This window comes from Cynocephalus volans, chromosome 8, assembly GCF_027409185.1.
Source record: "Cynocephalus volans isolate mCynVol1 chromosome 8, mCynVol1.pri, whole genome shotgun sequence".
NCBI classification, from domain to species: Eukaryota; Metazoa; Chordata; class Mammalia; order Dermoptera; family Cynocephalidae; genus Cynocephalus; species Cynocephalus volans.
The window spans coordinates 14,884,258-14,899,504 of NC_084467.1; the positions used below are offsets into that span (position 1 = coordinate 14,884,258).

General features: G+C 53.7%; 1 protein-coding gene across 2 annotated transcripts in view; it reads right to left on the reverse strand.

Annotated features, from left to right (window-relative positions):
- Positions 1-1,388: 1,388 nt before the first annotated feature.
- Positions 1,389-15,247, reverse strand: part of CAPZB (capping actin protein of muscle Z-line subunit beta) — a 129,855-nt gene continuing 115,996 nt past the window's right edge. Inside the window, exons 7-10 of one of the 2 annotated variants that reach the window (XM_063104523.1) lie at positions 7,504-7,569; positions 6,692-6,768; positions 5,154-5,266; positions 2,156-2,245 (exon numbers count right to left, since the gene is read on the reverse strand). In XM_063104523.1, the coding sequence (XP_062960593.1) occupies positions 5,164-5,266; positions 6,692-6,768; positions 7,504-7,569 (246 nt within the window). In that variant the 3' untranslated portion in view covers positions 2,156-2,245; positions 5,154-5,163. Of the gene's footprint in view, positions 2,246-5,153; positions 5,267-6,691; positions 6,769-7,503; positions 7,570-15,247 lie in introns of both variants that reach the window. The other variant, XM_063104524.1, reaches the window with a different exon arrangement.

The following is a 15,247-nucleotide window of genomic DNA, read 5'->3' on the forward strand; positions in this document are numbered from 1 at the left end:
TTATTTGAATGAATGAGAAAATCATGGAGACAAGGAGCCCTGGCATCTGGGGCCTGAGAACCTTAGGAAGGGCTCCAGAGGCTGATGGGTCAAGGCCACAGCAAAGGGGGAGTGAAAGGGCCTTGGAGGAACCAGGTATTTCCAAATTATCCATCTGAGCCCTTAGCCCTCTAGGGATGCAGACCCTCACCAGGCCCGGGGTGCTGGGTAGGTTTGCACAGAACTGAGACTGAAAGGCGGTCTCCTGTCACTGAACTGCCACCAAGCGGTACCTGCAGGAAGCATCTAGTAGAAGCCTGTAGGAGTCTCACCTGCATGCAGCCCATGGAGCCAGAGGGGACTATTCAGCCTCTCAACCCCTATATGCCGTTTCCTTAGCCTTCCTTCCCCTAGAAATGCTTCAGGGGCCCTACCAGCCACCAGGGCTCTCCTGCCAAGGCAACCAAGGAGGGAGCAGGGACAGGAGGGGCCTCAGCCGAGCTGTAAGCGCCCTTCTGCAGCACCTGCTTTCCACTGCCACTCACCCAAGAAACCTGCTACCAGGGCCCACTGTCCTGTCTCACCAGCTCAACATAGTATCATAAAACTAGGAATGATGGCTCCCATGGAAGATTCCAGAATGCAGGGCAAGATCAGGCCCGGCACACATCAGTCACAACTTCTGGGTTTCTATTATGATTTTTGGTTGCAGGGGGGTACACCTGATAAAAGTGAAAACTCATTTTTTCAGCACCTTCTGTGTGCCAGGCACTCTGCTAACAGCCCTGGGAGGTTGTAGCACCCCCACTTGACATGAGGCCACAGCTGGCGGGGTGTGCCTCACGCCCGCCCCACAGCTAGAGGCCTACATTCTTTCCGGCATTCCCCGTGCTCTCTACCAGGAGTTAAAAGGAACTCTGCAGGAGCTTCTCTTCTATCTCCCATGGTACTCTGCACTCCATAATGATGTGTCACATCACATCCAGCAGAGAGAAGCCAGGACCAAGGAGTCATGCCCTCAAAGCAGACAGGCAAGTGAGGGGGCGCCAACTGACCCGCCACCTGGCCCCCAAACCCAGGGCGGCAGGTGACAGGACAGCCGGGAGAAAGTGTGGGCACCTGCTGGAGACCCTCCCTGAGGCGGCGTGCAGGGGGCAGAGTACGGACTCCACAGCTCTGCGAGGCCTTGGGGCGCTGTCTCAGCTCATCTCAACCTCAGTTTCCTAAATCTGCAGAAAGCGTTGCCCCCGCGGCCACTGGGGCCATGATAAAGATGGCACGAGACACCCGTGGATGCGCCTGCACACAGTAGGCGCTTGCTGGCTCCTGGACACTTCCTCAGCCCTCGCAGCCAAGGCCACACACACCTGGAAATTGAGGCAGGCGAGAAAGAACACGAGGCCAGTGCCAACTGTGTCCCAGTTTCTTTTTATTTATTTTTTTTGTTTTTTTTTTCTTTTTTTTAAGTATGGAGGCTCAAGTATAAGATGTAGATTTCTTTTTTTTAAGCTTTTACAAAAAATCAAAATAAAACAAAAAACTCCTTTTGCATTCCATAAAAATTGACAGAAAAGCACCTGGCCAGAAGAGCAGAACGGTCAGCAGGTCCCCACTCCCACCCGCATCCCCACAAGGTGCTCTCCGTGGGACAGGGGCGAGTCTGCACAGGACAATGCTGAGGGCCACCTCTCCTTCCTCCCAGAGCGACCCTCTATTCCCCGACCCCCACCGAAAGCAGCTCCCAAACACACATGGAATCAGATTTCCAGTTTTTCTTCTATCTTTCACACACCACAGTTATTTCATAAAATTTTTTTGTTTTACATTTTTTACACCAATGTAACAAAAAGGTGGGAGGGAAGGGGAGGCTGACAGTGTATTTTAGGTCTTCAAATGGGGGGTACAGGGGGCCCGGGTGAACAAAAAACACACGGTCTCTATGGAAATATCAAGAGTTTCGATAGCAAAATGTGGTGGGAAGCAGGCCTCAGAGCCGGAGAAGGGTGTTTATCGGGCTTTATTCTCGGGAGAGATGGCGCTGTGTACAGCGGTCAGCGATGCAAGTTGTTATGTGACCTGTCGGGGAGGGAGGGCACGAGGGAAAGGGGCAGAAAACGAGTTTTCTAAGAAAGGAATCTAACGAGTGCATGGCGTGTCTGGTTAGCGGGAAGCAGAGGTTTAACACTGCTGCTTTCTCTTCAAAGCCTCCATCAGGTCGTTCTTGAGAGCTTCTTGTTTTGATTTGTCTGCAAAAATCTGCACAGACCTGCAAGTGAGGAAAGGCATTGTCAGTAGACTGAATAGGGAGAGGTGTGGCAGGCACTGTGGGGGAGGCCCACAGTCTACATGGACAGACGCTCATCTCTGCCTCAGGCTGTGGGTGACCCAGCCACAGCCACCAGAACCCTAAATCCACTCCTCTGGGCCAAGGCCCCACCATTAGCTCGAACCAGGAGGTGGCTTCCAGGCGTCCAAGCACAATCAGCAACAACCCTCTGCTTCGGACCAGCTGCCCTGGGTTTCTGGTTGGACATTCTTGGCCATGTGGACTCCTCTTTACAGCTCCCTTCGCCCTACTCCCACCCAACAGAGGCAGCTTATCCCTCACTTGTTCCACAAGGGCAGGGTGCAGTGGTACCCCACTCAGGTGGTGTGTAAGAACCAGCGTCTCTGCATGTCTGAGCACCCTGGGTTCACGGCCAAGGCAGCAAGCACATTAAGGACAGATACTTTCAGGCTTTGGCTGCAAGGCACCATCAGTTGTGAACTTGGCCCAGAAAATCTCTTAGCCTGGACTTCAAAAGGTGGCATAGGAAAGAGGCAAGTGGCCATAGGCCCCTGCTGTCAAATCCTGAATCTGTGGTGAAAGGTTAAAGGTGACTGCATTTATGTATGTGCAGAAACACTCTTCAACAAATCTAGAAACAACTAAGGTCTATAGAGATTTTACAACCTTAACAAAGCACTTTTCATGCATATTATCTCATTGAATTCTCACAAGCATCCTGGCAGAGTCTTAACTATTACTAAACCCAACTTACAGATGTGAAAACTGAGGCCCCCGACAATTCTCTGAACAACCATTTTGTCAAATTTACCCAACATATTGGTTAACCAAGAACTTACTGAACTACTGGTCAGAAGCAGCAGCAGGAGAGGCTGGAAGGCTGCCTGAGCGGGATGCTGTGGGCAGTATGCTCAGCCAGTCTCAAGCTTTATATGCAGCAGCCGTGAAAAAGAGCGGGATGGAAAGATCAAAAGATAAATCCCCAAAATGCTGAAAATGGGTAAAGTAAACTGGAGGAGGACCCAGGAGAAGTAACAGCATTATGAGTTGAATTCTGTCTACTAACTCTTAGAAAAATCTTGGAAACAGTCCCTAAAAAGGTAAGAGGGTGGCACAGACATGCCTTTGAGGCAATCTGTCCACAGCTGCAAAAATCCCACAAGAAACATCACAGTTGACTGATGCTGCTGAGTGCACACCGCTGATGTGCCCTGGACGGCCCTTGGCTCTGCAGTGGCCACAGGCAGGGTCCGGGCCCCACATCTCAGCCAACCCCACCACGAGCCTCTCACAGAGCTCACAACAGGAGGTTACCGCTGACACAAGAGGGTGCAGCTGGCAGGGCAGCAGCCAGGTCTGGGCTGGGTCCAGCCAACCTCACCCCACAAGGAGAAAGTTCGAGTAAGAACCAGGTGAGAGCTGGGGAGGTCAGACTTGGAAAGGCCGAAGGCATAAGGAGCCAGGGACTCACTTAGGGAACAGAGATTGGGAGGGTTACTGCCAAGCAACCTGGAATGAGCGCCTGGAGGCAGCGCTCAGCTCAGCGTGGGAAGGAGGACGTGTCCTAAGAAGTGCTGCCTGCTAGGAGGCCTCCCTGGGGTGGCCAGGAGCCGCACAAACATGGTGCACTCTAAAAAGAGGGCCGAGCCCGTGGCGCAGTTGGTAGAGTGCTGCGCTGGCAGCGCGGCGACGCTCCCGCCGCGGGTTCGGATCCTATATAGGACTGACCGGTGCACTCACTGGCTGAGTGCTGGTCACGAAAAAAAAAACGACAAAAAAAAAATAAATAAATAAAAAAAAAAAAATAATAAAAAGGGCCTTTTCTCAATGATGGGAACACGTGACAGCCGTCATAAGGCTGAAGGACATTTTGGACCTGAAGCTGGCACACAGACCAGACCTAAGTGCTAAGGCTCGCAGCCTCAGAAGGGAAGCTCCACTGGGTTACACGAGTGCCCACTCCACCCCACCCCCAAATCCCACTGAGCCTCTTCTGGGTTGGGCCTTTGGTGCCCTAGACCTGGGTAGCCCCCAGTCCCTGGGCTCCACAGCCCCATCCAACTGGGTTTCCAAATGCCATATTTGTAGCTTCCCTCCCCCTCTCCAGGGAGGCCGACTGCTTTTATACATCTGCACTTGTCACAAGCTCAAGTCATAGTTCTTGGCCATTATCAACAAGCAAGATTCTTTTCCTTTCCATCCACATGCTCATTTGAACAGTTGCAGCTCTTTAGGGGCATGAAGTTATGCTGGTCCAGCCAGTGTCAGCACTGGGCATCCCGGGCAGCTCCAGCAGCCACCAGTCTGGAGGTGCATGGGGCGGCCAGGGTGGATTACATGCCCCCTCTGTGCTCCATCCAGAGCCTCAGAGCACAAGATCACTCCCTCCAAGTGAGCTAGTGCTGGACAGTCACTGTGCCACTGAGATAGGGGGTTATTTGGCTTTGGGGATCCCTGGTGAAGATGGGAGGATCCGGCTGCACATAAACCAGCTTCAGAGAGGATGCCCTAAAGCACGAGGGTGGGAGGAAGGCAGGGCCTGGACCCTTGCTCTATAGGCCAGTTGATCAGTACTGACCAGTGGCTGCTGCTGGAGGTGCAGTTAGTGCCTTGGACCAGGCTTCTTCAGGAGCAAAAGCCAAACCACCTGTCTTCCCCACACCTAGCCTCCACCCAGAGTGCAAAGCACACACCACACACGTGATACGTGTCTGTGTTATGTGGGCCTACGGCTACTCGTTAATGTGGCTGCTCACCAGCCATGAGCAGACACAGGGGTTAGTGGTGGTTTTAATGGCCGCACAGCAACAGCCAGACCGGCGGGGTCTCGGCGGGTTGGTGAGTCCTGTTTAGTGGGGAGGGTTCTCACGCCTCTAAGGCAGGGTACCTGGTTCGGCTTAATTATCGGGCTGGATGTAGATCTGGCGCTGGGTCAGCACTTGCGAGAGCTCCCTCTGCAACTGCTTAAACTTTTGGTTGTCAGGGATAGCATCAATAGATCTACAGAGAGTGTTCAGAGATGAGTGAAGTGGGAGGGGAGAGAACGACGCAATCCAGGAGCACAGGTAGGGAACAACTGAGGAGGAAGGACAGGCAGACACACGAGGCAGGATGGCGAGGGGTATGCTGAGGACCACAGCTCAGTTTTTAGGGGCTCACACCCACCACCCTGTATGCTCTGCTGTGTCTCCCTGCCATTTCCCAACCATACCGAGGGATGGTGCAGGCCGGCTGGGTGGAAGCGTGTTTGGTGGGGATGGTACAGTGGTCTGGGTGGCAGCCCTGACACCTGGGACCATTGGGCTCTGACCCTGCCACAGGCCTGCAAGGGAAAATAAAACCTACCAGGGGTCAGACCAAGCTCCCCACGGGAGGTGGGGGCGACAGGAAATCAGGAAGATGAAAGACAAAAGGAGACTCCTCCTCTATATTAAAACTGTAGAGCAGGGAACTTAAATCTGTCTCTGGGACAAATTCACAAGGTGGGGCAGCCCTAGGGCTGCTTCCTGCCTCTCCTGGCCTGGCTGTGACAGCTATACACAGACCAGGGATGAGAGGGCAGGCAACCCGGGCACAGCACAGGTCCTGGGATGTGCACAGTGCTGCTGGACTGCAGAGCGCTCTCCAGCCTTCATCTCTCATCTGACCCCTTCAGCCACCCTGCCTCCTTGACTGGACGAAGGCCGCTGGGAGGGGTGCTGAAGGTCACACAGCTCAGGGTGACAGAGCTGGGAGGAAATCCTGGCCTCCTGACTCCAAAGCTAGTGCTTGTGCCACAGCCGCCTCTACACCCCTGGGGGGCTCTGGCCTCCTGCACTGTCCACCATTGACCCTGCGAACCCAGAGGGCCCCTTCAGCCTTTGCTCGGCCCGGCACTGTAGAACCGAGGGCCTGACAGGGGCAGGAGGGACGGCCCAGGACCCTGGTTCCAGCCAACAGAGCCTGGCAGAGAACATCTGGTTGAAAGGCTCCATCTGCAGGACGCTCTCTGCTGCCCCAGGGCCTAGGCGTCAGCAGAAAACAAGACATGCTCTGCTGGCTGTTGTGGAGCTGGGCGGCTGGGCGGCCAGGCTGCCCAGCAGTTTGTACCCCTCTGGTGTCTCAGGGTGTGGCAGAGAGGCACCCCTGGGCCCCAGGGCCAAACAGAGGGGACTGACCAGCTGGGGGACCAGGAGGAGGCAGACTCCAGGGACAAGGGCACAACGGCTGTTAAAGTGAATGTGCCCCAGAAAACGAAATGGTGGAGGGAAGAAGGAATGATTCCTGAGAGTGCAAACTGGGCAAGGTACTCTTCCTGGAAGGTGGGTGCTTTAGCCCCATTTTACGGATGAGGAAGCTGAGGCCCAAGGCCACACAGATATGAACTAGGAGACCCAGGACTCAGATCTTTTTGGTTCCAAAGCTTATGCTTTTTTGGTACATTACCTCAGCCCGTTGACGATGTCCTTTGTTTTTCCGAAGTAGATCTCATTCAGCGTACTTCTGATTTTGTTTTCCATGTCCTGGAAAGGGAGACCAGTCAGCCGCCAGGGCCAACAGTTAAGAATCTGGGGCCCCATCCTCCCCGCTTCCCACCAGCTCCCCCGCAGTCCCCACCGTGACCACAGGGGGGAGTCACACGACTGCTCCGGAGCCTGAGCTCCTGGCTCCCAGGACCCCCCTTATCGTTTGTGCTCTGAGCGCCTTCCTGTCCTTAGGCATGGAGGAAGTCAATACCCAGGTACTGGCGGCCAATTCTGACCACTACTGGGAGCTGGTCTAAACCACACCAACACTCTCCACCTTCCCACCAGTTCTGTGAACAATTCTGTAGAACCCAAGAGCACCTCCCCTTCTTCCAGAACAATGTGGTGACAAGGGGAGGCCGAGGCAGCCGCCACGGAAGCTCCTCCAGAAACCACTAGTGTTCCAGGGATCTGTTTCCTTTCCGAGCTCAGGCCACTGTTCACACCCAACTGATCAGGGGAGACAGGACTTAGCACTTCCCAGAGCCAGCAGTGAGCAGACCTTCTGGGAGCACACATTTAGGGGTGGAGAAGGAAAGGCCTTGGGGGCTGGGGCCCTGCTTGTGTCTAAATTGGAAGGCTCAGAGGATATGAGGCCAGGACAGAAAACAAGACAAGCTCTGCTGGCTGCTGTGGAGTTGGAAGAAAGAAGCCAGCAAAGAGGCTTCTGGGGTAAAAGGTCACCAGCTGTGGGTCGATGCAGGAGCCCAAGAGCCCTGGAGGCCCACTCACCTCTACCAGGCGCCCAATATTGGCTATGTGTGGGGAGCAGTCGCTCACGGTTTCATCTTTCTCCATCTGCAAAAGACAAAAACGTTCCTCCAAGTCAGAGAAAGCTGGAGAATGGCAGAGCTGCCGACAGTGCAGTCCACCTCCACAGTGTGCAAAGAGTCTACTGTTCCTGTGGGCAGCTCTGTGGTGCCAGCTGCAGGTGGTATAAGGCCACTTCTCCAGCAGGGGACTGAAGTGCCAAGTGACTTCGGTTTCAGGTCACAAACAGCCAGGCCAGCAGAAGCCTGAGTCTTCATTTCCAGGGGAGATTTTTGCTGCTGCGCTTGTGGAAGCAGAGACCCCCTGAGCCACAGCAGGGAGGGCAAAGGTGCCTCCCACCACCAGGCCCTGGTTCATCCAGGGACAGCGAGAGCAGACATGCTTGGTCTGTCTGCATGCCACCACTGCTGGTGGGCATGAACTGTCCTTGGGCCACGCTGCTGTTGTGCCTTGACTGCCCGTGACGGCAGCCATGGGATGCTGTCAGGGAGGCCTTGCAGGGATAGACCAATACCCCTGGTTGGCAGAAAACCGAGGCCAGAAGGGTGAAATGACTTGCCCAAGGACACGCAGGTGGCAGTGGCAGAACCCGGGTCAATCTTTCTGACTTCAGAGCCTGCATTCTGTGAGGCTCTGGGGAACCTGAACAAGACACTCTCAACACTGACTCCTAGGTTATGACAGGTGGGGTGCAGGAGGGGCCCAGCACCCGAGTCTCCAGGATCCTCTTCCTCAGCCGAGGTGGAGTCTGTTCCAGCCCAATCAATAGTCACAATTCGGAGTGCTGAGTGACAGGAGGCAGGGAGGGAAGAAGGAACTGGTGGCTCCCAACACGAGCACCTGTTCATGAGCTTTTCCCCACGTTAAGCCTTATTCCCTGACAAGATCACAAACTCTTTAAGATTTGCCTCCTGTGTGCCTCGCAGGCTATAAAACAGGGTGTTAAGCACATAAATACTCTATGCTACTAAATTGGAATGGGAATATACAGCTACCATTACCATTGCTGTCCTTGAAATAAACTATGGAAGCTGAAAAAAGTAACCAAGAAACAGGATGAGGGCTGGCCAGTTAGCGCAGTTGGTTGAAGTGCGGTGTTATAACACCAAGGTCAAGGGTTCGGATCCTCGTACTGGCCAGCTGCCAAAAAAAAAAAAAAAGCAGGATAAGAAAAAGATATCACAAAAGCTTGAGCTTCAAATGAGTTCAGGCTACTCAAAAACTGCACAGAAAAGGTAGGGTTGCATCTTCAGACCCTGAAGAATGGGCAGACTGTGGGGTGGCGAGGCTACACTCTGGGTCAGAGCTCTGTGGCTTCTCACCTATTTTTATTCATCTTGCAGGGAGATTGATTTTCCAGCTGGGAAGGCAGAACAGACCCGGTTAAGAGGGAGCTGAAGACACAAACGGACAAGCAGGTGGCAAGAGAGAACCAAGTCACTCTAAATGACCAGGCCTCCAGGGCCAGACCAACCCGCCCAGTGTTAAGAGCCTTCCTTGAAAGTGACAGCATCATGCACTTTAGGGGTGTGAACACTAGAGGGCAGCAGCGCCAGCCTGACTCTCATGAAAGACAGAAGAGCAGAATCTGCAAAATACACATTAGTCTGAAACTGAGCCAGACAACCACTTTCGATGGGATTGTTAAAAATCATCTGTTGGCACATTTTAAAATCAGAGATCACGAGGAGCCAGCATGGTCTTACTGTGAACAAGTTCTGCCACAAGACCCTCTCATTTCCTTTTCTGATGGGGAGGCTGGGCTGGAAGGCCAGGAACTACCCTAATAAGCCCACATCCTTCCAGCAGGCCAAGACCCTGTGACTGTGGCTGAGATGAGAGGCTCAACATGGAGTCCCTGGTGGCCTCTGTGGCAGCCTGGAGGAGCCTCTGCCTGCCCTGGGTCAGCCTGTTTGTCCAGACTTAAATGATGGCACAGCTGAGAGGGTTCAACAGAATCCCATCAATAGCCTCAAGAGTCTACAGCACCTGGAAACATGGGTTGGTTCCAGAATGACCACAGCCACCAAGCAGAGAGTGCTCACCAAGTGGCAGCCACATTATTCCACTCCATCTTCCTAAGCACCCTATTTTACTTATTTATTTTTGGCAGCTGGCCAGTGCCGGAATCCGAATCTGTGACCTTGGTGTTATAAGGCTGCACTCTAGCCAACTGAGCTAACTGGCCAGCTCAGAAGCCTATTTTAAACCCCAGGAAACGGACTCTTAACAACGCAGGCAATCTGCCCTGATCACAGGGCACTATTAGATTCCAGCGCCTTTGCTCTTCCCGCTTCACCATGCCAGCTGAATTTACCGGGGCTGATGCAAACCAGAGACGTAGGCTCAAACGTTCATCTCAGTACAAAATGGGGAACAGCCGACTTGCAAACAGTTCCTGGGAAGAGGCTGTGGAGATTTTTAAATGTGTTCAAGCTTAACAAGAGTGAGATGTGGCTGCTATGACAGTTTTAAATCCTTTTTAGGGTACACAAATGAAACAATTACCAGTGCCCAGACAAGCGGTGGCATCCCTGCTCCCATCCTATGATGACAAAGTTGCAGCTGCAAGGTTCCAGTACTTGCTCAGGAAGGCATCGGTCAGTCCCCCTCTGCTCTGTCCTGGCCCAGTAACATCTGCAGGGCTGGATTCAGTTCAGAGCAGTGGGTCATAAGAGGGCCATAGACAAGTCAGAGTTCATCCACTTTAAAGGTCTGAACACCTGGACCCCAAGAAATGGGAAAGAACTGGGACATTCAAGCCTGGGAAGTGGGGGCGGGACTCAGGAGATGCTGGCAGGGCGCTGAAGGCCTAATGTCTGGCAGAGGGAGCAGACCCAGTCTACATCACTGAAGTTCACAGAAGTGGGACCAAGGGGTGAGAGAACATCACAGAATGACAGAATTGGGCTCAGTATGTTCTACAGAGCTGTCCACAAGAGGCATCTGCTCATAGAGCAATGAGCTTCAGGTCACTGAGGTGACTGAGGACAAACGGAGTGGCCATTTGGCCAAGATGCTTCCAGCAGAGGATCCAGTTTAGGTGACAGTCTGGAGCCTGTGGCCATGCAAGGCCCTTCCAAAGCTCTGAGACTAATCTCTGCAGAGCAAAGATATCTGGTTCTGGCAAGACTGTTTTGCTGAGTACTGGTCAAAGGGAAAAGAGGGAGAGAAACACTGGAATGATCAGTTTCTCTGTCCCCCTAACACCAGGCCCTGAACTGTCCCAGGTACTCTTTGGTGAGTCATCCTGGGGAGTCTTGATCTTCAGAGACTCCAAAGGGTCCCCAGGAAATAGGAGCAGTGAGAGTGCCCATGAACTTGAGAGTGACAGCAAGTCCCCTTCCACTTCAGGTCTAATGAATACCACTGCAGTGTTTGCTAGAACATCACCTTCCCTTAGCAAAGCCCTGTTGCCAAGACAACTGGTTGGTGTGTGAGCTGAACAGGAGTTGGGGCGCACACTTGGGAGGAAGGAGGGTGCTCCATCTACCCATTTATAAAAGGAAGTTTTGGACGCCAACTCACCGGGACTGTGTGTTCTCTCTCCCCACATGGAAATGGTTACTGTGCCCAGACTCAAGGCTGCTCAGAGAGCTGTGCTGCTGGGCAGGGAGAAGCCTGGGGGGTCTGATTCAAATGAATTATGCCTTTCCAGCAAATTACAGTCTCTCCATTCCCAGCTCCACGCAGGGGGTGCATTCCTGGCCACCCTAAGGAGGGCATGAGAGCTTTGAGCTCTGTGAGGGCCCCATTTTATGTGAACACCAACAGCCCAAAGTGCAGCCAAGCTGCTGGCAAAGGGCTCTGGGCTATCAAGGTAAGTAGAGTCACATCAGAATCAAGAGCCTTCTTCCAACGAGCAGCAAGGCTGAAACCACTGGCTGCCCAGAGGTGAAAGAGGCTGTGGCGGGCGGGAAAGTGAGAAGGCTGGTCTTCCCCAGAGGCAGACCAGCGCCCCAGGAGAACACAGGGCCCCCAAGCTCATGGCAGGGAATCTGAGCCCAAATCAAAGGCCCAGCAGGGGCTGCGGAAGGGCAGGAAGAAGGTGGGCCGGGGAGAGGGGGCAGCGATCATGCATACAGACATGTTTCCACAGCCCTCTGGCCGGCACTCCTGCCGACTCCCCTCCACACCTGGTCAGGGTCGGCTTGCTGGCAATGCCGACCCACCAAAAATAGAACTATTTTTGTAATGCATATATTATTACATCCTTATAAAAGTGGCTGCCAGAAGGAAAACATTTTTATGTGCTGTGGCCGCACAGATGTTCCACAAGGTGGTTCCAACTGAGTCTGAAGTCAGAGGCCAGCCCACTGGGTCCCCAACAGCACCCCTTTCCCCCGATGGCCTTGAGATGGGGAGGGCACAGGCAGGAGGTTTTTCTCAAACGGGGGGTTCTGTGTCTCCCGCCACCACACAGTGTCTTCTAGTGAACACAATGGGGGTTGGGAAGGTGCTGAAAGAAGCCAGCCCTGGCTGCATGGGCCTTGATTTCCCTGCCTTCACTCTACACAAAATGAGCTAACGTACATGAAATGCCTAGAATGGTGCCTGGCAGACCCACAGCTCTTAATGACTGTCAGAGGACAGCTCTGTTCCCAGGACTGTGCTGGCCTCTGGCTCCTCCTGGTTACAGAAATGTGCTGCAAGTAAGAGCCCAGGCAGAGGCCAGGGCTTCACAAGAGGCTGAGCCAGAGGACAATGGTCAGGCAGCCTTCCTGGGAAGGCTACGTTTGTCCAGTTTAGGAAAATTTTAATTGAGTCTAAAAGTGTATATATTCTAGAAATCTCTGCCTGTAAGTGGCAGTAGCAGTAATAGCTATTATTTATTGAGCATAAGCCACAGGTAGAAATGATTTTTTATTTCTACTCTACAACAACCTTTCAAAATAGGCATTATCGACTCTATGGTGAAAACACTGAGCTTCAGAGAAGTGAAGTGGTTTGTCCAGGCCACACAGCTGGCAAGTGACTGCACTAGGAAGTGAACCAAGGTCTGGATGACTCCAAAACCTGTTTTCTTCCATGAGACTTCTCCACTGGCTCAATTTCATCTACTCTCTTTACCAGAAAAGCCAAGGACAAACCACAATCCAGGGCTCAGAAATTCCAAGCAGTGTCCGCCTCCTGCCAAGGCTCCCTGGTCCCTTGCTGTCCTGCCTCTGTCCTTCACGGTAGGGGATGGTGGCAGGGAGGCAGCCTCCTGCCAGCTTTCCTTCTCAGCCAGGCACTGGGTCACTCCACTCCAGGTCATCTGACAAAAACACAACTGTCCCCAGAAGCCACACTGCTCAAGCATCTCTACCCGCGAACCCAGGCAAGCTCCTGGAACACAAGGAGCAGGTCTGCAGCTGCAGCCGCGCCTCCCCAGCGAGCATGCGCCACCCTTCCCTAAGTTGGGCTCAGCCCACCCTTTGTTCCTACATCTGCGAGGAAGGGCCATGGGCTTCTTCCCCTGAGGAAAATATACTGGCTGGCCTAATTGCCAAGCACAAGTCAAAGGGGACTCTCCTGCTACGATCCCTGGGCCAAATGTCCCTGCTGGAGTTTCACTGCCTGAAGATATATCAAGGGGTGCCTGTTGCAGAGCAGGGAGAGCAAAGGACAGGCCTGATCTCTCTACTCAACAAAACATTCCACCTTCATCCCTAAATATTTAGAATCTTGGGGGAAAAAAAAATCAAATGAACATCTGCAGGGCCCTTCCCCAGATGGGAAACCTTGGATCTCTTTCCAGAGATTTACGGTCTTGCCTCTCTCCCACGTCTCTGCTGTCACACAGGAGAAGTGACCTCTCAGTGCAACTTCCTTTTCAATGTGTTGGTACTTGGCTTGCCACGTTTTTCACTAGCTCCACATCCTTCCTGCTGGGCCTTGGTGGCAAGCCGCCAAAGGGCACCTTCCACCGCCACTGCTGCCCCTGCCCGCAGGCATTCACCAGCCTGGTACGAGGTGGCCGGAGCGAGCGGCTCCCCTTCCCTCCGAGAGCCCCACAGCTGCAGGGATTTGCAAAAACACTTTACCTAGCTACTTCATTTTCCAGCTGACCAAGTGTCCCTGAGACATCTTTTGGCAGGGCTGGGGGTGGGCGAGCAAAGGGCCAATGTGAAGGAGGGGAGGTAAGCACGTGTGGTGGCCTTAGCCCACTGTCGCACCTCCCCACGAGCTGGGCGACGAGGCTCGGGTGAGGCATCAGCTGACACAGGCCAGCCAGCAGCTGTCCCCCTTGCTCACTAGCACTCCCATAAGTAGTGTCAACTGAGAGAGGTAGGAGGTGTAGCAAAGCCCGGGATGCCTGTGGGAAGGGACCCCTTCTCCAAATGGGGCATGGGGAGAAGAGGGAAACGAGGGGACACCTGGGGCCTCCCCTCCCACAGGGAACAGAACCCAGGCTAGTGGGTGGGGGTGACATGACAGGAGCCACAGGATCCTGGCCCTACTGAGGAGCGTTCCTGGTCACTGGTCAGGACGGCTCGTGGGACGAGCACCTGCCACTGCGGACCTGTTGAGACGGCTCTAAAAACAGTAGCCTGCCTTCCTGATACACAGGGCATGTGAGGGTGACCGGGATGAGGCCGGGTTTCCAGAAGACTCATCCAACCCCCACCCCACCTCGCATGACCTGGTGATCACCTAAGGCCCTGACTCACTGCCCCAAAGTGTCAGCTGCTGCCCCTTGTCTCCTCCTCCTGCCTTGAGCTGACACCAACTTCTTCACTGACCTCCTTGCTTGTCCTCTCCTGCTGTCCTGGGGCTGCCCAGTCTAGGCCCCTGTCACCCCTCTCCCCAGGACAATTATAACAACCCTCCCCATCCTCTCCAACCCCCGACGCCAGCTGACAAAGACATCTTCTGAAAACACAAATCTGATCAGATCACCTGACTCCCTCAAAATCTTAAACACTCCTCACTACCTCCAGAGTGAATGTGTCCCCTCTAGTCAGCCTGCTTCCTGAGTGCCAGTGTGCACCCGCAGGAGGAACCCAAAGGCTGGTGCTGCTCAGAACACCCCTGGGGAGGCCTGATACCACCGTGGGACTCTGCAGCTTTGGCCCTGTTTCTGAGGTCACAGGTCCATAGCAGATGCCCATGCCGTGCCGGGGAAGGAGAGACTGCCATCTGAATGTCACCAGGTGCCTGCAGGGCAGGGTCCTATCCATACTGAGCCGACTGCTCAACGCATTTCCACTTGAATGTTTACTTGGCATCTACTGGATGTCCTGCCAGGGGACAGACTAAGACCAACAAAGTGTGGTGTGACAGAAATAGCTTTTTTGTTGGTCCAACAAGTCTGGGTTCAAATCCTGGCTCTGCCTCTTACTGGTGACATCACCATGGCACATTGTTTGACAGCCTGAACCTCAGTCCCTCACCTGTTACATGGGGACGAGAACTCTACCAGGCTCACAAGCTAATGGAGGCAGCGGCCCGCACAGCCGCAGGCTACTCTTCATTATGGATTTCCTGCAACCTTCATCTCCCATCCGAGGCAACCACAGACGTTTTTCCAAGGCTCCTCTGGGACACACAGCCCAGCCGCAGACCTCGTGTCCCCCGTTTGCTCAGAAGCTGCATCATTAGCATAGACTTGTCCACTCGTGGCCCCCGCCCCCCTTGACAGTTACTTACATTGGAAACCAGCCCCAGCTTTAATGCACCTCAGAAGAATTATACGATCGGCTGTTAGGATGATGACAGAGCA